The sequence below is a fragment of the Musca domestica genome, unplaced genomic scaffold (genome assembly GCF_030504385.1).
Source record: "Musca domestica strain aabys unplaced genomic scaffold, Musca_domestica.polishedcontigs.V.1.1 37, whole genome shotgun sequence".
Classification (NCBI taxonomy): Eukaryota; Metazoa; Arthropoda; class Insecta; order Diptera; family Muscidae; genus Musca; species Musca domestica.
This window is the reverse complement of record NW_026712321.1, coordinates 7,941,156-7,964,803: the sequence shown is the minus strand read 5'-3', so window position 1 is coordinate 7,964,803 and position 23,648 is coordinate 7,941,156. Positions and strand designations below refer to the sequence as shown.

Here is a 23,648-nt window from a genome sequence, read left to right as displayed (position 1 = left end):
ACTTCAAATACCAAATTTGAAACAATTCTGGTGAAAAAATGTCCATAAAATCATTAAAATACCGAATATCGGGAGGTACCATTATATGGGGGCTATACGAAGACGTGGACCTTCACACAACTACGAACTTTAAATACCAAATTTGAAACAATTCCGGTGAATAAATTCGCTAAAATCATCAAAATAGCGAATATCGGGAGGTACCGTTGTATGGGTGCTATACGAAGACGTGGACCTGCACAGATAATTTTCTGTCATAGGCTGTAGTATCCATTATGAACTTCAAATACCATATTTGAAACAATTCTGGTGAAAAAAAAAATCCATAAAATCATTAAAATACCGAATATCGAGAGATACCGTTATATAGGGGCTCTACGAAGACGTGGACCTGCACAGACAATTTTGTCTTAGGCTGTAGTATCCATTATGAACTTCAAATACCAAATTTGAAACAATTCCGGTGAATAAATTCGCTAAAATCATCAAAATACCGAATATCGGGCGGTATACCAAAACGTGGACCAACATGGCCCATTTTCAATACCAAAAGTCCTGCAGACATAACATACATTTGAGCAAAATTTTATAAATCAACTTCAATTCGTTCGGAAGCTAGAGTGATTTCCACAGACGGACAGTTTTTGGGCATTTGGGGTTTTCCACAGAACGAGTATCCCTGCCGGATGTGTCAAGTACCAAAAATGTTCAAATACCAATTGCTTACGAAATATTGTTCTACCATTGAAGAAAAACCCTTTTCCAATGAGCCCAAACCCAAAATTCAAATAAAACTCCAAAAAAATACGTTTCTTTTTTTGTAAAAAGTAAAATTTATATTTAAATTTATTGCCCGAAAAAACGACTGTTAAACATATTTACATTACTTATACATTCTTTTCTCTAAAAAAAAAAAATACAGCTTAACTACTATAACCTATGAATACCTTCTTTTTCCTAAGTGATTACAAAATGGTTTTTCTTTTGTAATTTCAAAAAATCGTATTTTTGTTTTGGAAACTTTTTTAGAAAAAGTTCCATTTGCAATAAAAAAACATGTAACCAAATGTGTGTGTGTGTGTGTGTGTGTGTTTAGGATAATTTAAAACTACGCCTGCGTAACTATATACACATCACCATTACTGCTGACAACTTCGGTCATGCTCACCGCCGATATTGTCGAAGATGACGAAGAGTCGTGATTATTATTGTTGTTGTTACCATTTTGTACGGTTTGTATACTTATAGCGGAATTTTGACTTTGATTTTCATTACCCGCCCCACCACCGCCGCCACCATGGCCGGTCAATTGGAAATGATCCTCCAGACTTTCAATGTCATAGAACACACTGTTACACTCGCCACACTTGTAACGCGGCATATTTGGACAATTGGCATGTTTGCGTTCAATGTGAGATTTGAGGGTCAGGGCGGTGGAGAAATGTTTACGACAATTCTCCACCGCACAGCAATACGAACGCTGTTGATGTGTTTGCCTGTGGCGATAGAGTATGGCCTTGGACTTGAAGGCCTTATTACAAATGTGGCAGGTGGGTACCTTGCTGGCAGATTGATGTGTCTTCATGTGCATGCGCAGCATGCCTGGACCCCGGAAGCTTTTGTGGCAAATCTCACACTGAGGTTGTTTCTTGCAATTGGCCCTTATCCAATTCGAATGTTGATGCATGTGATTCTGCAAGCCTTTGAATTGCTTGAATTCTTTTTGACATAAATTGCACTTGTAACGTCCCGTCGATAGAACCGTGGTCTGTTGATTTATAAATTCTGCTATGAGTTTGGAATCGATTTCAAAATCATCATCCTGACCGGCTGCCTGGGCAATGGAGCAGGCTGTGGCCTGCAGTTGGCGAGAATTGGCCAAGGAGCGATTGCTGTTGTTGTTGTTGGCGGCAATTCTTCGTGGCTTGGTTTTTGTCGCATTCGGAGATGAGCATTCCAGGGAGCTGTTGTTGAGCTTATCATTGTTAAACTGTTGCTGCTGTTGTTGTTGTTGCTGTTCCTGCAATTCTTGTTGTTGTTGCTGCTGCATTTCGGATTCATTGGCATCACAGGCTGCCTGGAAGACCGCATTGACCTCAACATCATCGACATCATCAATGCAACCGCCCTCCACCACTGTGTAATGGGCCAAGGAATTATCTTCGGTGTAAACATTTTCATCATCGTCCTCCAACATCTGATGGTGATGATCCTCGATATCTTGTTCAGTGGAAATAAACTCAGAACCATTGGATGTTTCCAACAAGACTGTCCCGTCGGCATCTTCGTCCTGTAAGATTTCTTCTTCCATGTGAATTTCCTCAATGATATCATCATCGTCCTCCAGTTCATCTTCCTCATCGTCAATGACTTCTTGGACCACGGTGACATCGGGCAAAATCAAGCCTTGTTGGTGGTGGTGATGGTTTTGTTGTTGCTGCGATGTTGTCACCGTCACATCTTCCAAATATTCCAATTCAACATTTTGTTGCAACAGCTGATGATGATGTTGCTGGTGATGATGGATCTGCAACTGTTGATCATCATCGACGACAATTGTCTCGCAAATCTGATCACGTTCATTGTGTTGCTGCATGACATTGTTGTTGTTGTTGTGGTTCCCATTGTGGTGATGTGAATCATCCATGTGACCGCCACCATCCAAGTCGTCGCCCTCCTGATCGCCTTCATCATCAATTAAATGCTGTTCCGTTTGTTCCATCAGGGTTTCCTCATCCATAATGGTCAAATGATCATCTTCCAGAATTGCTGTAGCATGTTGGCCATTACTCAAGGTGTGGGTGCCTCCTCCGCCCGCTGTCAGCGTCCGTTGGGGTACAATTTGTACTAATTGCAATATTTGTTGACCATTTGGTTGTTGGATTAACTGCAAAGTTTGGCCACTGGTCGTTTGTATCAATTGGGCAGGAGCAAATTGTGGTTGTTGAAGCTGGGGGGCACTGGCGGCGGCGGTGTGTATCAAATTATTTGTTGATACATTGCCATTACCGCCAATGATTTGGGCCAATTGTGGTGGGCCACCACCACCCGCACTCCCACCAATGGTATTACCATTTGTGGTCAATAGCTGGGTGGTGGTGATTATCTGACCATTTGGAAAGACAATTTGTTGAGGCAGGGTAGTGGTGGATTGTGTGCTTGTTGTTAGGTGGTTTGTGTTGGACGATATGGGCAGTAATTGGGGTGGGTGGGTACTGAGCAAGGTTTGGGTGTTTGTTGCCAAACGTTGATGGGTGTTGTTGTTGTTGGTCTGTTGCAATGTCAGGGTTGTGGTGCTGCCATCGCTTAAATTCAATGTGGTTTGGGGTAATAAATGTTGTATTTGTTGCTGCTGCTGCTGTTGTTGTTGCTGCTGTTGTGTTTGGAGAGCAGGTGTGGTGATGGTGTGCTGTTGTTGGGTTATTTTGGCAAACTTCTTGGCGACCGGTTGTATCTTTTTCAATGAAGAGGATTTCCTCTTGACGGCGGCGGCGGTGGTGGTGGTTGATGTTTGCATCAGTAATTGCTGGGGTGGTTGGGCTTGGGGACGATGTTGGTTATGTATGAGCAGAGATTGTTGTGGAGTCGAAGTTTTCTTCTCCTCTTCTTGCTGCTGCTGAAGCTGTTGTTGCTGCGCTTGTTTTTGTTGCAGAACCAAATTCTGCTGTTGTTGTTGCTGCTGTTGCTTCAATTGTTTTTGCAAGATTTTCTGCTGTTGTTGCTGCTGCAACTTCAATAGCTGCTGCTCCTGTTGCTGTTGCAGCAAAATCTTTTGTTGTTGCTGCAATTCAATTAATTTGGCCTGACTCTGTTGCAGTTTCAATCCCTGTACCTCATCCAAAACTACTCTGGTTGTCGTTGTGGTGGTTTGCTGCTGCTGCAAATGTTGTAACTGTTGTTGTTGCTGTTGTAGCGCTGCCTGCTGCTGCTGCTGTGGTTGTTGTTGTTGTACCCTTATAATTGTCGGACTTTCTATTGGTGGCTTTTCATCAACCATTACCCTAACCGTAATGGATTTAATGTATTCCCTTAGCTCTTTGTCACTTCGTTCCACTTGCATTTTAAATGAATGACATCGCGACACAGCATGGACACATTGTACACATATCTTGTCGGGCCAACCCTCGGTCGGCTCCACACTAACACTGGCGCATTCCATTAACATTTCGGCCACCTTTTCGCTGAACAGCGGACGCATATCCTTGCGTTCACAAATGCACACACGACAGATTTTGTCCAAATCTAAAACTTTTTTACGTTCCATCATTTCAGGAGCAGCGTGTGGGTGGGTGAGTGTGTGCGTGTGTAAATGGAAGTGAAGTGTGCTCTGGTGGGTAATTGGTTGCTAGGCTGGTTGTAAAATTGGAGTTAAACGCTGTAATTAAAAAAAAATGAAAAATTTTAATAAAATATACAAAATGACCAGAAGAAATTGCGTGGAGGCAAAGTAAAGCAAATTGCTTGGTGGTGTGGAGGAGGAAATAATGAAGGAAGATGTGCTAGAGATCTGCTATACAAAGACGATTAGCTTGAAGATTTCTTCAAAAGAATAGCGTCATTTGAAATATTCCATAAATATTTTCAAAAATATTTTTTTTAAATGGAGAAGTCCTTAATTCTTGGGATGAAATATAAAAATGACTCCTAAAATCGAGACAAACGAGACTGGCAAACAAGTTTTTCCAAATATTAAACAAAAGACCTATGGACTTACAATCGTTCTCTATCAATGTAAGACCTTCTAAACAGAAGACCTTCCAGAAGTCTTATAAAAGTATAAGACTTCCCACGTGTCTTCTATAATTTAAAGTCGTTTCAGAGTCTTCCTCACACATAGAACAAAGAGATAGGAAAATGTAGCATACTTTCAGGCGTCTTCATATTTCAAAAGACATTTGAGCGACATTCTTTCATCGAAACAAAAATACAAATGTTTTTCTAAAAATATGAGTCTGTTTCGTTAGAATTCTAGGGGTCCATAAATTGGGAATATTTTAGAATGGCATTCCTTCATCGAAAGGAAAATACAAAAGTATTCCTGAAAAATTATTAAATGAAAAACCTTCTATACATTGTTTATATTATCTGAATCTGAACCGATTTTCACCAAATTTGATGTACTTGTTTCTAGACTGAATTCGGTCGGATGGGCTAAAATTCAGGTCATTCGGACTGATATTGGCCATTTAGTGCACAATTAACTCGAAGAAATCAGTTGGAGATATATATGGGAGCTATATTCAAATCTTAGCCGATCTCGATAAATCTAATAATCTTTCCAAATTTTATGTACTTGCTTCTAGACTGAATTCGGTCGGATGGGCCAAAATTCCGGTCATTTGGACTGATATTGGCCATTTGGTGCACAATTAACCTGAAATCGGTTGAAGATATATACGGGAGCTATATCCAAATCTGGACCGACCGACCTTCTAGACTGAATTCGGTCGGATGTGCCAAAATTCAAGTCATTTGGACTGATATTGGCCATTTGGTTCACAATTAACCCGAAATCGTTTGAAGATATATATGGGAGCTATATCCAAATTTTAGCCGATCTCGATAAAACTTGGCAGAGTTATTCCTGGGCTGTATCTGATACCAAGCATCATTCTTTTGGGGTGCATATTACGAATATGGGAAACCTAAACACCAAATCGGTTGAAACATATATATGGGAGCTATAGCTGAATCTGAACCGATTCTCTCCAAATTGGATGTTCTTGCTTTTAGACTAAATTCGGTTGAATGTGCCAAATTTAAGTCATTTGGACTGATTTTGGCCATTTGGTGCACAATTACCCCAATTTCAATAGGGTTCGTCCTTGGGCCAAACAAATATAGTTTGGAAAATTTCATCTCAATCGGATAATAAATACGACTTGCATTTTGTTCACAAGAATACATGGACGGAGGGACGGACGAACACACGGACTGACATGCATAAATCAACTCAGAAAGTGATTCTATGAAGATCCTCAAAAGTAACTATGGGTCTATTTCGAGTCCTTCTCCATGTAATAAACAAATGTACAAAGGCATAATATCCTTACCACTATGTGGGGTTAACAAACTATTGCGCATCTTCTTTCCCTATCCATATAGAAAAGACACCTTTAGGAAAAAAATAAACAATATATCCATTTCTCTAATTTTCCTTCCGGCAATTTCCTCCAATAAATAGCTACTGCATTGCAAATACGCCCTGGCATCCTAATGGCCAGTCATCATCATTTTACGCTATTTACACATGGTGTGTAAACAGAAAAGAAAACCCAAATTATTTCTTCGGGGGCAATTTTGGGAAATCTTACAAAAATTCTAGGCAAGACATGCGCATTTGCGTTGAGATTAAATAAATCGCTTGAAGAGGCAGAACAATGCGTAAGCTTGGGGTATGGTAGGGATATAAATAACATATGATGACTGTTTGGTATTTGGCTGCAATGTAACACAGGAAGAGGAAGTTTTGAGGGAGGGAGGAAGAACCACAGCAATGAAATGAATGAAATTTGAAGCTACTGTTTACTTTTGGCTAAAAAAAAATCATTCACAGCCATGGGGCCTGAATTTTGTTTTCCTGACCACATTTGCATGTCCTGAGGGGTGGGGTGGATGAAGGTAGGAATGTAATATCTTTAAGACATTTTTGTGAATGTGACGTAAATCACTGGTCTTCGCGGAAAAAATTAATGAAACAAAATAAATAAGGAATTTCCAAGTTGATTGGCATTTGACAGATGAAGAGCATGTGATGAAGAGAAGCGCCTTAAGTTCTAGAATAAACGGTTGCAATAATCGCTCCTCTTTTTCTCATCCTGCAAAATTTAAATATGTTGAGTATAAAGAAATTATAAATGCAGAACATTTCTTCCAAAAAATTGAAGGAATTTTAAAGCTCTTTGAGGGTTTTAACCAGGTAATAGATATTAACAAGATAAACTAAAGTTAAATTAAGTAGATTGTGCCTTCTACTCTCGAGAATATGCCTGAAACGCCTCTCTTACTTTTGTTGTCTTCACAGGGGTTTTAATACTCATTATGGGTTGTCTCCCTCTTGTAGCATATTGAACATATTCGTTAAATAGCCAGTAATGACTCGCATGGCATGTCTTATTCATGGAAGAGTTCCAGGCATTGCAACGATAGCATGGGTTATGGCGACGTGTACTATGAGGTCAACAAAGCCTCCTTGTTCGCATTCTTAGAGCAATCAGTTATTTCCATCAACCGGAATGTGTCCTAGTAATTAGCGTCAATATGGAGACAACCATATCATTTATTGGACCTTTTTTGGGGTACCAAGGAGACACTTTATTTAAAATTAAAGGAAGACAATTGTTTCTTATTTAAAGTTGGGATTTTGAGAGAAAACTCACAATGTTAAAAGATAATCTTGGACTTCCTCATACTTCTAAGCCTTTTTCGGTATTTATGCCTTTAAATTTGGGAGCCAGTAACGTTCTACTTCCTCTCTATTACCCCTTGCTAACATTGACTCTAACTATCTATTCTGGTACTATTGTTCCACATCCTCTCTATTACTTCGGTTCTGGCAGATCTTTTTCTGAGATTTAAAAAAATGCACATTTATTTTGTTCATATTTTTCCAAGATTACCTTTGTGTTTCCGAATAAAGTATCTGCTTTATGACTGCTATTTATCCTCACTTGGAACGTCCATTTTAATATTTGCAACAATATTCCCTATCATATTCATTAAATATGATTATTTTTTCAATTTCTTCTTTTCCTTTCCAAATAAAACAATTCAAAAGCATTTGACAGTTTGCAAAGCATTTATTCTAGTAACTTGTGTGAAACACCCTGTGTTTTAGCGCATAAATCCATATATGTGACTCTCCCTGTCTTGCAAACACATAAGAGAAAGAGATGTCACTACAGAATGAGCAAACAATATATGCTCGGGCGAAAGTAAAGTACAGCAACAACACTACACATAGCAATGGAGTTGATAATATATACCTCTCACACGAATTAAGAGGCAAAATAAAAACACACAACGAACAAAAACAACCGAAAATGAAAACACAAGAAAAATACGAATAAAAAAACCGCACAAACGAAATGAATATTCCGGATTGTTTTTGGTAAAAAAGTGTAAAACATAACCAGAAAAAGAGAATGAAGAGTGTCACAAAAAACCCCACCAAAACAGCATTTACTTTGCCAGCACGCACAAAACACGAAAAATATAAGCACACCACTACACACTTACCTTCTTGCAACCTTTTTCTTTTCTATTGTACAAAAGCGTACATATATCACGTAATTATATAAAAAATATCAAGGCGTTGGATGTGTTCACATCAATTGATTCATCACTTGCGACATTTTGCACGCACAATTCATTTAAAAATTGTTTCTTTCACCAAAATTACTTTAGTTCACATCTTTCCAAGTGTTGTTTTTGGGGATATCTCTTGTTTGTTTTCAAAACAATAACAAACTATAAACAAAACAAGTTAGAGTGAAAAGTTTGTAAAACTCAACACGGTTGTTTTTCCGCAAATAATAAACATGAACGAAATAACTAGAGATTGAAATTTTGTATTTATTTTCTTCCTTTCTGCTGCAGAAGAAACTCTGTCTCGGAATCCAAAACTACAGTGAATATTTTCTCTATACGACCACTCTTTGTCTTGCTCTGTTACGTTGCCAAAGCCACACACACAAATGAAAACTGAACGAAGTTGTTTCGTTTTTTCGAGCACCGACATGAAAAGGAAGAAACGAATGCCATCGATTTACGTAAATGAAAGAAAGGGAAGAAAAAACTCAGCAGAGGTTTGGAAAACAGCTGTCTGCTCGTTTTGGCGTTGCCACATGAAGGGATTATTGTAAGGAATACAGGGAATTTTTCAATTAAGGCACGGTTATGAAGATTACCATGGAAAGAAAGAATTTTAAAGAGTCTTCCATAAAACAGAAGATCGTTAACATTTTTTCACGGATTTGTCTAAAAATATTCAGTATTTTGATTATTTTCGTCACACTTTTTCTCGGATTTGTCTAAAAATTGGTATTTGTTGATCATGATGTTTGAACGAGCTAAGCCATAACATTTCATAATTTATTGTATGTACGTTTTTGTATAGCCCCCATATAACGGTATCTCCCGATATTCCTATTTTGATAATTTTCGCCACATTTTCAACGGATTTGTTTAAAAATTGGTATCTGTAAGTCATGATGGATTCTAGCTCCAGTGGCAAAACATAGTGTGTTTTCGTATAGCCTCCACATAACGGTTCCTCCCAATATTCGGTATTTTTATGATTTTAGCCACATTTTTCCTCGGTCCACGTTTTTGTACAGCCCCCAAATAACGGGTCTTCCCAATATTCGGTATTTTGATGATTTTGGCTTTTAGTTCATAATGGGTACTAGCTCCGGCGGCAGAACATTTAATATTTTGTTACAAATTTTCCTATAGCGCACATATAACGATATCCACCGATACTCCGTATTTTGATAATCCTAGTCACATTAGAAGATTTGGTAGATGACAATCTTTGAAGTATAAAATTGTCTATAGAGGTTACCATTTCGGTATGGCACCCATACAACGGCCTCACCCACTTTATGGCGTTAACAGCACTATCTAAACTGTCTGACTTGTATTTGTAGCTTTAAACACGTTTGAATTCAGATACTTTTATATAAAAATATGTTCTTTACCCAAAGGGTATTTTAAAGTCCGGCCCGGCCGAACTTGTTTTTTAATAGATTATTTTAGTCGGTGCATAATGTAAGCATGGTAAAATTAAGAAGGCAAAGTCATTTGAAATCACCATTCCCATCTCTAAATTTTCTGTAATTTACATTATCAATATTCTATACATAAGACATATTGATTTGTGAATATAAATGTAATTGTAAATATACATTTTGACAATGAAATGTCAAAGGAACAATTTTGAAAAAAAATTAAACATATGATTGCATGACTTTACCTTCTTAAGTTGTAGCCTTGAGGTATAATGTAGTAAGTTGTGTTCACAAATATGTTGTTAAATCTGAAAAAATCTGAATTTAGGACTATTTCAAATAAGCATATCCAGCTCTGCATCCCCTGCAATTTACTGGTTCTTATTACCATTCGATTTATGAATGTACATTTATCAATAAAATGTCAATATTTCACATTCATAAAACTATGATCCATTCCATTTTGCCATTTGAGGTTTAAAAGCGTAACGTAGAGCCAAAAACTTACATTACGTGCCCACTAACTATGCCACCCCAATAAGAAAAAAACAATAAAATGACAACACTCAATTGAATTGAAAATTATGAACCAATTGTTTTTGTTCAATAATTGCGACAATTTTCACTTACCTTTTTAATGTTTGATTATTTTTAAACTCAACTATTTTCAATTACCTTTTTATGAATATGATTTTATTTTCCACACACTCAACTCTCACACACATATGATGCTCTCAAAGAGAACTTTTAAATATGACAAACATTGATTTTTCACAATAACAACTATTATTTATTAAACAGATTGCAGTTTCCGATTTTTTATTATTTTTTTCACACTTTTACTTGTGTTTTTAAAATAATATTATATTTAATCAGTTTTTGTAATCACCAAATTTCAAGCATAACAACAAATCCACACAAACCCTTCCTTCCATTTGCAATCCCGGGCTACATTTGTTTATGTTTTTCCCCATCAGCAACAGAGTTGCCAATTGGTGATAGCTTCCCCAATTGGTACACATACAGGGTGTTTCAAAAATAATGAAAAACGATAAAAAATATTTTTATTTGCTTTTAACGTCGAAATTTAGAACGTTTATAAACTGAAGATTAGTCTACCTTATTTAAACGATCTTGTGAGATATATAGTCCGTAAAAAAGCAAATCAATTGTGAAAAGTTTTAACAGTTTTGTATATCATAGAATTATCGAGGTAGCCTTCATGGTAGAATTATCAATGTAAACTTGGGCAATCAATAGAAGAATTAGAGGTGTGGGTACATAAGCAGCTTAAAGTCTTCTCATGGTATATTTTGTGACATATCCATTGTAGAAGAATACAGGTAGACGCATCGACACAGGTGATGGGACAATGAACAGTCAAACCTATTTTGGAATTAAAAATTTTGAATGAAAAATATATTCAAATTTATAACAATTGTTAAAAAACACATTTTATAACAACCTCTGATTGACGTCCTATAAGAAAACATATACAAATCTATTATATTTGAAAAACAAAAAACATTTTAAAATTTTTGACATATCAATGCATCTACCTGTATTCGCCTACCATGGGCATATCCTAAAGGTAAGCCAGATATTTTGTAATTCATCTTGTCAAATTTCAATGCATAGACATATGGTTCCTATCTCTGATTTGTGCATGTACAATAGATTTATAAATGAAATGTTGAACTATTTTGAAAAAATTGTAGACACATGATTGCATGATTTTACCTTCTTAATTCTACCATGCCCCAAATTAATAGTGTAAGTACATAAACAGCTTGAAGTCTTCGCATGGCATATTTTGTGACATATTATAAAGGGATGCCAGAGCCGTATTTGAAATCTGCCGTCGTGTTCCTTTATAATTTGACAATAATATTCCTAGCCATGATGCCAAACTGTTTATGTACCCTCACATTAAGTTTCCTTGAAAAAATTATGCATGTGCTTTATCTTAGAAACATTTTTTTATTTCCTTAAACAAAAGTCGTTAAAAATAATTTAAAATTAGAAAATTTTTATGAGTTTCCCAATAAATAACACAAATAGAAATTACAATAACAAACAATAATAACATATATTTCGTAGTCGATCCTTTTAAATTCCCGTAAATTTATATCTTCGTCGTTCATCTTTTGCACCGTAGTGACGTGACACCAAATAAACGGTACCAACTAATATACCACCCACAATGAGAACCACCAGAATAAACCACGGATAAAATCCACTATTTGAATCGCTCTCATTTTCGGTATCTTCTCTTATGACATCCGTGATCATTCCATCTTCGAACAGTGCCTCTAGATCATCTCGAAAATCTTCATCGGTTTCGTTATATGCTCCAAACATATCATCATCTTCAGCTGCGGTCATTCGTTCAAATGGTTTGCCATCAATGGAATGGATTTGTGGTATTACAATATCATCTTCTTCGGGCATTTCATAGACCGGTTCGGTGCTTTCGATACGCATAAATGTCACATTTCCATGTTGCATTTCATTGTGAAAACGTTTCACGCCATAACCGAAGTATTCATAAATATCGGCAGAGAATTCCTGTTGATCTTCGGCCCATTGGCCGATGATGTCGACACGCACCTTTGTCTTGGGTTCCATTTTACGACCAAAATAGGCTTTCTGAAAAGGTAAGAGGCTCATTTAAGTATTGTATTTATATTATGGTACAATAATAAAAGGCGTTCCTAATGTTGCTGAATTTGAAAAATACAACTCTGGTGTATTTTATTCTGTCATTGACATGATTCATAGGCCGTTACTCGATATGAGAAGAAGGGAATCGAATAAGGAAAATGTCTCCTTTTCGACCTTTTCTCCAAAAAAATAATAACTTTTCACGATTACTATCTTTAAACTGCCTTTTATTACTGTACCATATTTACAACTATTTTAACAGCGCGTTTACATTCAAATTCTTTACCCGGGTTAATCTCGATCATTGATTAATCACAAAAAATGTAAATGGATTTATAAATAAACATTTTGACAATGAGGTGTTGTCAAATCAATAATTTTGAAAAAAATGCATGACTTTACCTTCTTAATTCTACCGAGAGTTTCCCATTCTTACCTCTTTTACATCCATACCCCCAATGCCTTTGTCGTCGATTTTCAACACAGCATTTTTATGTTCGAATAGCAGCGGTAACCTTCGCATACCCGTCTGATAGATGGAACTCAGGTTCAGCTCAACTTTCTCCACATATTCATAATTGAAATTGCCATAGATTTGTTTTCTCTCACGACTCGGATTCTTTAGATAGGTGCGACCCAATAAAGTTTTGTAACTTATCGTTGAGTTGACCCAGGGCATAAATGTTACATTACGCAGCTCATACATTAGGGGTTTTATTTCAACCAGGACATTAATGCTGGACTCCAAGCCGTACTAAAAAGAAAGTAATATAAATATGTGTGGCAATTTTTTTCCAAAAAATCAATTTTTGAATTCCACTATTCTTAAATCTTACGGAGCTGTTTAAATCAGGTAACATGTAAACAATTTGGTTCCTATTTTTGTTTTTCAATCACAATACTGCGTCTTGACAGCTAGTCTGATAATCAGCTGTTACATTTGATATTACACAATCGAAACAAAGACGTTCCAACAGCTGATGTTTGTTTGTACTTATACAGTACAATATAAACGTTGCATAAATCGTTAAAAAATCATTTACTTACAAAATTATCTTCGAATATCATCACAACACAAGTGAATAAATTATCGGGTATATTTTCAACCAAATCGGAATGACGGAAATGGCACAGTTCAGTCTTTTCACGTGAAACATCTGTGGCCTTCGCCATGTAATTTAAACGCTGGAAAGGAAATAAACATGAATTATTATAAGTACTTAATTTATATCATGGAACAATCGTGGTAAAATTAAGAAGGCAAAGTCATTTCAAATAAGCATATCCATCTCTGCATTTTCTGTAATTTACCTTGTCAAATTTCTTTGAATAAAAAAGAGATTTCCATCTCTGATGTCTGTGTATACAATGGATTTATAATTATAAATTTTGACAATGAGATGTTGTCAAATGTATAATTTTGAAGAAATTGTAAACATATGATTGCATGACTTTACCTTCTTAATTCTACCATGGGATCAATAAAAAAATATATTTTCAAAATTAACCTAAATAGCAAAATTTGTTTATTTTTGGTAATGTATTTTGACAGCTATTCTGATAATCAGCTGTGATAAATGTAGTTTCCAAGGTGTATTTGCAGGGTGACACACATGGTACAAGAATAAAGGTAGTCGCATCTACACAGGTGCTGGGTCAATGAACTGTCAAACCAATTTTGGAATTGAAATTTTTGAATGAAAAAATATTCAAATTTGTAAAAATTGTTGAAAAATTCATGTCTTAAAAAAAAACATGGGTCTTTGGAAAAACATTTTAAAAAGTTTGACATATCAATTTCCCAAGCGTTGATACATCTACCTGTATTCTTCCACCATGATGAAACAGTTAGGGCACAGTTAGTCTTCTCTTGGTGCGAAAACACTATGTTTTTATTAATTATTCCCGTCTGTACAAAAATCCACATTGACATGTTAAAATTTGTGAAGGGTCATTTTTTGGGGGTTTGATGCATTTTTTCGCAGGAAAGAGAAGGCTAAAGGTGTGGGTACATAAACATCTTGAGGTCTTCGCATGGCATATTTTGTGACATATCATAAAGGAATGCCAGAGCCGCTCTCAAATTCTACCGTCGTTCCCCCTTTGTAATTTGACATTAATACTTAAGGAGTGAAGCGGAATCAAATTTCTTGCTTCGTTGAAGCTATGATTACGTTTAGACTGCTAAGACCACTCAATTTGAAATATCAATTCCACAGCATATACGTCACATAGATCGTATTAATAAAAATCCAGTGTATATTATTCGACGTATACGCTACGGAATTGACATTTGACATCGAGTGAATCTCGTAAATATAAACGTACTTGAGATTATAAGAGCTCTGACATTCCTTTATAATTTGACATAAGCAAAGCTAGAAAATGAAGCAAACGCTGATTGTGTTTTTGTCTTAAGGTCTAAATTTTACAACCATGAGACCTTATTAATTGTGTAGCTTACTCTGCCATAGTTTAACTCAACTTACACACCTCTTTCGGATTCAATTCTTGAGCATAATACTTTTGCATCATTTCATACGGGATCCAGGCCAATAGGGGATTCTTTTCACCCTTGCAAATTTCATGATACGTTCCACGGCCCACCAAATCACCATTGTAGAGTTTTAAAAAATAAAATGCATCCTTGTGGGAACTTCCGTGATCCTTGCACATTGTATTGCGAAAACTTTCCTGCAATGAGAGAAAGAAAAAACTTGATTATATTAATAATGTGAACGCTATATAAGATAATTGACATTGATCCATTTTCTATGAAACTGACACTGACATAAAACACAATGTAAATATTTGTCTGTCAACATTTGATTGAATCATTCAATTAATGTCTTATTTGGCATTAACAACATTGCCAGACACTTTACTGAACATATTTGGCTCGTTTAAGGCTAATTACGGATATCAAGTGATTAATAATGTTATTTTAAAGCTGTCGTTGTTGTTGTTATGTGTTTCAACAACATTTTCAGGGTGAAAACTTGGGTTGTCAAGAAGCTTAGTTCCTCTTTTGGGAGCAATTGTCATAGTATTTTGGAGTGTGCAGAAAAAAAAACTTTAATGCTTCAATTTTTGTAAGATCATTGTCGTTATATATATATGGTTGGTTAGATTTAACATTGATATGGGCGAACATGTAAATATATAGTCTGTCAGATATTTATCCGATTTCAAATTAATTGTGCACCAAATGGGCAATTGGCATATTTAGTCCTTTGAACTTTAAATTTAATTATAATCATAGCGTGTATGATTGAATTCTCCTATAAAAACTTTTAATTGTTATGCGGAGCTCTACTAAATTAGCAAAGTGGTGTAGGATATCATAAAGTCGGCCCCGCCTAAATTCTTGTGATGTGAAATATATACACAGATTTTAGACGAGAAAAGTATTAAATAAACAAAACAACTTGTTGCATTTGTTATAAGTAAATTTGATGTTACAAGACTCTAGTTGGAGGGTTGTGTTTTTTTTTTTTTCAAATAATATGAAACTGTCCTACCTTGTAATTATTGCACCATGAATGGAATCATGGTAAAATTAAGAAGGTAGAGCCATTTCAAATAAGCTGCATTTTCTGGGTCCCATCTCTGATTTCTGTGTATACATTTATAAATATATATTTTGACAATGAGATGTTGTCAAACGAATAATTTTGAAAAAAATTATAAACATATGATTGCATGGCTTTACCTTCTTAACTTTATCATGGGCGTTAATGGATTCTGAGAATTTCCTGGTGTTTATAAAATTCCTGTCTAATAAATGTTAATATACAGATAAATTGTCAAATACAGATGGCTGTGATACCAGGAATTTCAAAGTGAATTAAAAATCTCTAAAAAACAGTAAATAAATGACAAAAGTCGATGTTATGATACCCTACACCACTCTGCATATTTAGTAAAGCTATCCACAACAAATAAACGTATTTATAGGGAATTTATGAGAATTAAATCACCAACCAACCATGATGTATTTTAGAGGTGAGAGGGACTTAAACACAATATCGGATGAGACATATATACGGGACCTATAGCTATATCTGAACCGATTTTCATTACATTTGACACACTTTCTTTCATTTCTCTTGAATTCGGTCGTATTTGCCAAATTCATTCAACTCGGGCCTGCGCTAACCACTTCGTGCACAATAATCTTGAAATCGGATAAAAATATACATGGGAACTATATCCAAATCTGAACCGATGAAATTTGGCAAAGGTATTGATGATGTATTTCCCTGAATATCGTTGTTACAGAGTAATATGTATGGCTGTGGGGGACAAAATTAAAAATCGAATGGACAATATATATGGGAGCTATTGCTATATCTCAACCGATTATCACCAAATGGTACATACTTGTTTCTATGCTCAATTTGGACGTGTGTGTCAAATTCCATCATATTTGGACTAAAAAAACATTTGGTACACAAAAAAATTCAAATCGGATGAAGATACATATAGGAGCTATATCTAAATTCTGACCGATTATCTTCAATAGGGTTCGTCCTTGGGCCAAACAACTGATTTGTTCAAAATTTCATCTCGATCGAGCAATAGATGCGACCTGTACCTTGTTTACAAAAATACATGGACAGACATACCCTCGGACATACATAAATCGACTCAGAATGTGAGTCTATTCCTCTCTGTGTTACAAACAAATGCACAAAGACATAATACCCTAAACACAGTGTGGTGAGGGATATAAGAAAATAAATAAAAGTAATTCGCAATCAGTTACAATTTTCATATGAAGGTGGCGTGAACTAAAAATCCTATTAGAAATGTAAATATAGGTCACTAATTTGGGCTTGGTCCCTTATAGGTGGCGCCAAAATTAGAAAAATTCCTTCTAAAATGGTTAATTACTTAACTTGAATTTTAATACAGGTCCATGTTGATGATAACCATTTGAAGGTGGTATGCAAACACACACAGGGTTGCCCATATTCGACGGACCCATCTGGCAACGCCATAACTTTTGACAGAGATGTCACATCGCTTAATGACATACCGCGTTTGAAGCGTCAGTCCAAGCAGATTTTTACCATGAACCAATACACGCCACGCGAGCGCTCTGAAATAGTTGAAATTTACATTCAACAGAAGAAGTCAATTGTGAAAACTCAACGTGCTTTTAAAACATTAAAAAATGTGAGAAGTGCGCCTCCTGTATAACACCTTTCATTCATAATTTTATTTTACTTTTCGCCATTTTCTGGATGCGATTTTTAAATTTGTCAGCCAGGAGATGAACTCAGTTGACTTATCTTTTGTAAACATGGGATAAATGTGACGAGGCTTGGCATCATAGCTTGGCATATTAAAACAGGTTAATGTTGTCGACAACCATTTGCAGGTGGCGTCCATTTTAAAAACTACGAATAGTCTACTCTGTATGTCTTCTCATAAAAAGATAGTACCTAGGGCAAAATTTGAAATGACTTTTCACTTTATCGGAGAACCAAAATCTAGTCCCTAATGTTCGGAATTTTAAAATTTAACATTGGTTCATATAAAATGAAGCCCATTTAAGAAAATTGTTAATTGTTAATTGTTAACTTTCAAATAAAGGTATCGCCATATGTAAGCAATGCAGAAAATGATCTACTAAACTAGCTTCTTGGCAAAGTAATACTGGTTCCTGGGACTGGATTCTTGTTCTATAAAAATATGAAATGAAAAATATTTCCTTTATAAAATTTTTCATTTGACATTTCTTCTTTTACAAAAGTTTTCACTTCACATTTTCATAGAACAAGAATTGAGGCTCTGATTTCGAAGGATATAGATTTTAATTGTTTTAATAAGATTATTTTTAATAAAGTATATATATGGCACTCCAATCGGTATTAGGATTTCCGCAGAAAAAAATTCTCTCCGAACACAGTTAATTAACAAACCACATTGCGTTTCTGTTCTCATATGAAGATGTCGCCCGATTTTAAATACCTATTTTGTACAGATTTTTTAATTGTGTAATATATCGATTTTAAAGGATGGCGTTCCGTTACCAAACTTCTACATTTTTAAAATAGATTTACTACTTCTCAGCTCTCATATGAAGACGGAGCTCGAAGATTTGGAATTACGGAGGGTATACAAAATCGTTCAATACACATAAAATGTCCTTTGTAAAAAATGTCGATTATAAAAATTATGGAGCGGACTACACTAAATCCCTTCTTTTAAATAAACTTATATTCCTTTTACACATTTCACTCTTTAAATACCTTTTCCAGTGATGTCAACAGAGTTGCCACAATTTCACACGACTTATTGTGTCCCTGGGGACTTTTGTGCTTTTCAATGTCGGCCAATAGCATTGGTTCGGTTCTAAGGCAAAATTTGGTATTTTCCTCGAATAATTTGGCCTCCGCAACTTTGCCAAAGACAATAACACTTAGAGTGAACAACAATACAACGTCAACAAAACGAAAATCTCCGGGATTTTTAAACATTTTGTTATTTTTGTTGTTATTGTTTCCAGTGATGATAATGACAATTCACACAAAAAAAATTATCCAATTATCCGTTAGATAAAACACATGTACGTCACACGTTTCGTAAGGTTACGCGGCGTTTAAAGCGTATTTAAATTCGTTGCATTTATCGTCTAGAGCGTTTCGTGGTTTATTAACAACTGAAAATAATTTTCCTTTAACGATTAAGTTTTGAGTTAATTGAATTCATAAAAAATAAAGACAAAATAAAAAACAAAATAAATTAAAAAAAAAGTTCTAACCACACACACTCACATACATGTTGTACTGACTCACATTTCGGGGGCTAGGATAGCATTCAGGTGACAGTTTTTACTTTGTTTTTGGTTTTGTAAAACACACCTCAAAAAAAACAAACATTTTCTCTTCATGGTGTGGTCAGTGTCAGTTTTTTTTTTTTTTGTTGAGGAGTTTTTAGAATATCGTTGATTTATGTTGCGTTTGTTTACAGATGCAATGCCATCCAATCATGTTTTTGGTCATTATTTTCAAAACAAGTTCCAGGTGACATTAGAGTTGTTGGTTTTTGTAACTATTGCCTGTTTTTTTTTTTGTAGAGAAGGCGTAGTTTAATTAATTTTTAGTTTTATGGGATTTTTGAACTTTTGAAATTGGGATATTTTTGATGATATTTTCAGTACTGGGCCTCAATTCTTGTTCTATGAAAATTTGAAATAAAGGCTTTTATAAAGGAAAGAAATGAAAACTATTATAAAGGAAATATTTTTCATTTCAGAAGAATCCAGCCCCTGGACAATCATAATTATAACACGACGTTTACACAGGATAAATTGCCTGGTATCAGAGTTGTATTTTCCTACCATGCTGTCAATCAATTTGAAAATAAAGTAAAACATGAAATGTGTAAAAAAGGAAAGAAAAGGACAAAAAAATTAAACCTTTAAACCTAAAAAAAATATAACCTTTTTCATTCATAATTTTATTATTGTATTTGCCATCCAGAAGCCTTTTTTTAATTTGACAGCCAGGACATGAACTCAGTTGTTTTATCTTTTATAAACATGGGATAAATGTGACGAGACTTGGCGTCATAGCTTCATATTAATGTGAAATCATAAAGGAAAACGACGGCAGGATGCATGTGCGGTTCTGACATGCCTTTATAAGAGTGTCAGGAAAAAAACAGACACGCGTTTAATAAGCATAATTCTCTCTATACTGACTATCAGAATAATAGAACAATTAAAAAAACACTAAATTCGGTCGGGTCGAACTTTGAATAGCCTCCACCATTTGGATCGAATTTGACAATTTTCAAAAAATAAAATCCGTTAAAAATTCTGTTAAAATCTTAAAAATACCGAATGCAGATGTTATATTAGGGTCTGTACGACGACGTGGACCTGCATAGGCAACTTTTGTCGTAAGCCATTACAATATTCAAATGCGAAACTGGAAAAAATTCCGTGAATAATGTAACTAAATCGTCAAAATACCGAATATAGGGAGGTACCATTATATGGGGGCTATACCAAAACGTGGATCTGCACAGACAATTTTCTGTCTTAGGATCCATTACGAACTTCAAATACCAAATTTGAAATAATTCCGGTGAATAATGTCGCTTAAATCACCAAAATATCGAATATCGGGGGGTACCATTATATGGGGGCTATACGAAGACGTGGACCTACACAGAAAACTTTCTCTCATAGGCTGTAGAATCCATTACGAACTTCAAATACCAAATTTGAAATAATTCCGGTGAATAATGTCGCGAAAATCATCAAAATACCGAATATCGGTAGGTGTCGTTATATGGGGGGCTATACGAAGACATGGACCTGCACAGACAATTTTCTGTCGTAGGATGTAGTATCCATTACGAACCTCAAATACCAAATTTGAAACAAATCCGGAGAATAATGTCGCTTAAATCATCAATATAACGAAAATCGGGAGGTACCGTTATATGGGGGGCTATACGAAGAGGTGGACCTGCGCGGACAATTTTCTGTCTTAGACTGTAGTATCCATTACGAACATCAAATGCAAATTTGAAACAATTCCGGTGAAAAATGTCGCGAAACTCATCAAAATACCGAATATCGGTATGTACCGTTATGTGGAGGCTATACGAAGGCGTAGACCTGCACATACAATTTTCTGTCATAGGCTTCAAATACCAAATTTGAAATAATTCCGGTAAATTATGTCGCTAAAATCACCAAAATACTGAATATCGGGAGGTACCGTTATATGGGGGGCTATACGAAGACGTGGACCTACACAGACAATTTTCTGTCATAGGCTGTAGTATCCATTACGGACTGTAAATACCAAATTTGAAACAATTCCGGTGAATAATGTCGCTAAAATCATCAAAATATCGAATATCGGGAGGTACCGTTATACGGGGGGCTATACGAAGAAGTGGACCTGCACGGACAATTTTCTGTCTTAGACTGTAGTATCCATTACGAACATCAAATGCCAAATTTGAAACAATTCCGGTGAATAATGTCGTGAAAATCATCAAAATACCGAATATCGGTAGGTGCCATTATACGGGGGGCTATATGAAGACGTGGACTTGCACAGACAATTTTCTGTCATAGACTGTAATATCTATTACGAACTTCAAATACTAAATTTGAAATAATTCCGGTAAATAATGTCGTTAAAATCATCAAAATACCGAATATCGGGAGGTACCGTTATATGGGGGCTATACGAAGACGTGGACCTGCGCGGACAATTTTCTGTCATAGGCTGTAATATCCATTACGAACTTCAAATACCAAATTTGAAAGAATTCCGGTGAAAAATGTCGCTAAAATCATAAAAATACCGAATATCGGGAGGTACCGTTATATGTGGGCGAAGAAGCCAGTCGATGACTTAAGCCAGTCAGAAAAGCGTTCTATGTATTCTCACCTTTATTCACATTCCATTTTGAAATATTCAAAAGTTCATCAAACCTGCAAATCCCTAACAAACTTATGATTTCTGACACGACATCCCTATCACTCGCCGTATTAACTTTATTGTTGAATATTTCTTTGATTTATTTTTGGAAAGTTTGGAAAATTTAGTTTAAGCTTTGCAAAAATATTACACCCCCTCCGTATAGCCGACATTAATCTGAGTAGCATTTTTTTTTTCTTTTTATTTCTTGTTGGTATTTGCTATAGATAAGATAAATTTGATTAATAATTGTCAATTCTTTTAAACTATTTGTCTTTATTCCTCTGCTAGCTAGACAATTCATATGGATATGTGTATGACTTATGGCTGTCATGCTATCATTCGACCAACGGAGGTCATTGAAATCGAATTGATTTGCAGGTAAACAAAACAAAAAAAAAATACCGAACTGCATAGGCTCAGCAACGAATTATAATTTGAATTTAAATTCTCTTTTTTGCGACGATATATTTTCGAATATGGTTGATTTTGAAGCATAACATTAAAAACATTCTTTGTAAGCAAATGTCCAATACCCGAGACAGTTGAGATGAGTCTTCTTTAGATTAAATTTATTTTAAAGGTCTTCTAGAGATAGGAGATTTAACGGGTTTTAATCAGATTTCATATCTTCTACAGATCAGAAGGATATTTTCTATTTCTACAAACTGCAAAACTTCTTTTAGTTGGGCGCCACCTATATTTACATTTTTAAAAGAAGATTTTCTAAATCCTGCCTCATTTACATGTGAAGAATGCCTTTAAAGAATCTTATGTGGATGACATTTTTGCCATCTACAGATAGGAGATCTAAAGGTAGAAATTGCACTCAAGATCTTCTACAGATTACATAACTTTTAAGGACCCAAAGGATATTTTCTATTTCTACAAACTGTAGAACTTCTTTAATCGGGCGCCACCTATACTTAAATATTTGGAAGAAGAGTTTTCTTATGATAAATAAATATGATAAATAATGGAGCGCCACCTTCATATGGAAACAGTACAACGGGGACCTGTATTTAAGTTTGTTTAAAATTATAAAAAAGATGTATATGTATGTATGTACAGGGTGAGATGAAAAAACTGCAACAACGTCAAACGGCATAATATTTACATTATTTTTTTAATTTCATTGAATAAAAGCAAAAAAATGTCGGAAATAGAACCAACTTTTAGAATAAGTTTAGATTTAATCGAATTGACCACCTTTGGTACGAATTATGGCCTTCAAACGGCTAATGAAACCGCCATGTTGCTCTGCGGAATTTTGGATCACTCCCGGCGAAGCGCTTGCTTATATTCGGCATTTGTTCTGATTAATACGAGCGGAGAGCGACCATCGGCTGTTATGACGGCCCACACCACGCCGGCGCTTGAGTTCTGGTGGCCAACCGAAGCTGCAAATTTTCAGCTGACCTCCTTGACAAGTAAATGCGATCATTTTTGTTTGTTTACAAACTGCTGGACAACGAATGTTTTCTCATCGGAGACGGAGAAAATCAAATTCGGCAGTTCACCACTTTCGGCCAACTCTTTAGCTCTTTTGAGTCTATTTTCTTTCTGTTGCGGTGTAAGTTCTTGCACTTTTTGGAATTTCAATGGCTTTACCCCGAGCTCATTTTTCTATATTTGCCGAATGGAATATTGCGATATGTTCAGTTCACGAGCCATTTTCGGCCACTGCGACGCAGGATTTGATCAAGTCACTTCTTTACTTTTCAAACCATTTCTGCTGAAGTTGCTGTTTGCTTCCGTCCACGTTCTTGACGTCGGGCTAATCTACCAGGATCAC

At 35.5% G+C, this 23,648-nt stretch overlaps 2 protein-coding genes across 2 annotated transcripts; both read right to left on the bottom strand.

The window, feature by feature from the left end:
* Positions 1–805: 805 nt before the first annotated feature.
* LOC101898549 (putative uncharacterized protein DDB_G0271606) lies at positions 806–8,768 on the bottom strand. The gene is made up of 2 exons (XM_005185290.4): positions 8,239–8,768; positions 806–4,375 (listed from the first exon to the last, which is right to left on the bottom strand). Exon 2 carries the CDS (start codon positions 4,265–4,267, stop codon positions 1,109–1,111), a length of 3,159 nt encoding a protein of 1,052 aa, XP_005185347.2. The 5' UTR covers positions 4,268–4,375; positions 8,239–8,768; the 3' UTR covers positions 806–1,108.
* Positions 8,769–11,691: 2,923 nt separating this feature from the next.
* Positions 11,692–18,886, bottom strand: LOC101898722 (uncharacterized). Its single transcript, XM_005185291.4, has 5 exons — positions 18,656–18,886; positions 14,889–15,089; positions 13,443–13,580; positions 12,832–13,149; positions 11,692–12,380 (listed from the first exon to the last, which is right to left on the bottom strand). The coding sequence occupies exons 1-5, from the start codon at positions 18,881–18,883 to the stop codon at positions 11,841–11,843; spliced, it is 1,425 nt and encodes a 474-aa protein (XP_005185348.2). The 5' UTR covers positions 18,884–18,886; the 3' UTR covers positions 11,692–11,840.
* Positions 18,887–23,648: the final 4,762 nt, after the last annotated feature.

Coding starts and splice junctions, on each gene's coding strand:
- LOC101898549 (XM_005185290.4), bottom strand. CDS start 4,267: ATGATGGAACGTAAAAAAGTTTTAGATTTGGACAAAATCTGTCGTGTG.
- LOC101898722 (XM_005185291.4), bottom strand. CDS start 18,883: ATGTTTAAAAATCCCGGAGATTTTCGTTTTGTTGACGTTGTATTGTTG. Junction 15,090..18,655: donor TGTTGACATCACTGGAAAAG/GTATTTAAAGAG, acceptor CTCTCATTGCAG/GAAAGTTTTCGCAATACAAT. Junction 13,581..14,888: donor AAGAATTGAATCCGAAAGAG/GTGTGTAAGTTG, acceptor TTTCCTTTCCAG/CGTTTAAATTACATGGCGAA.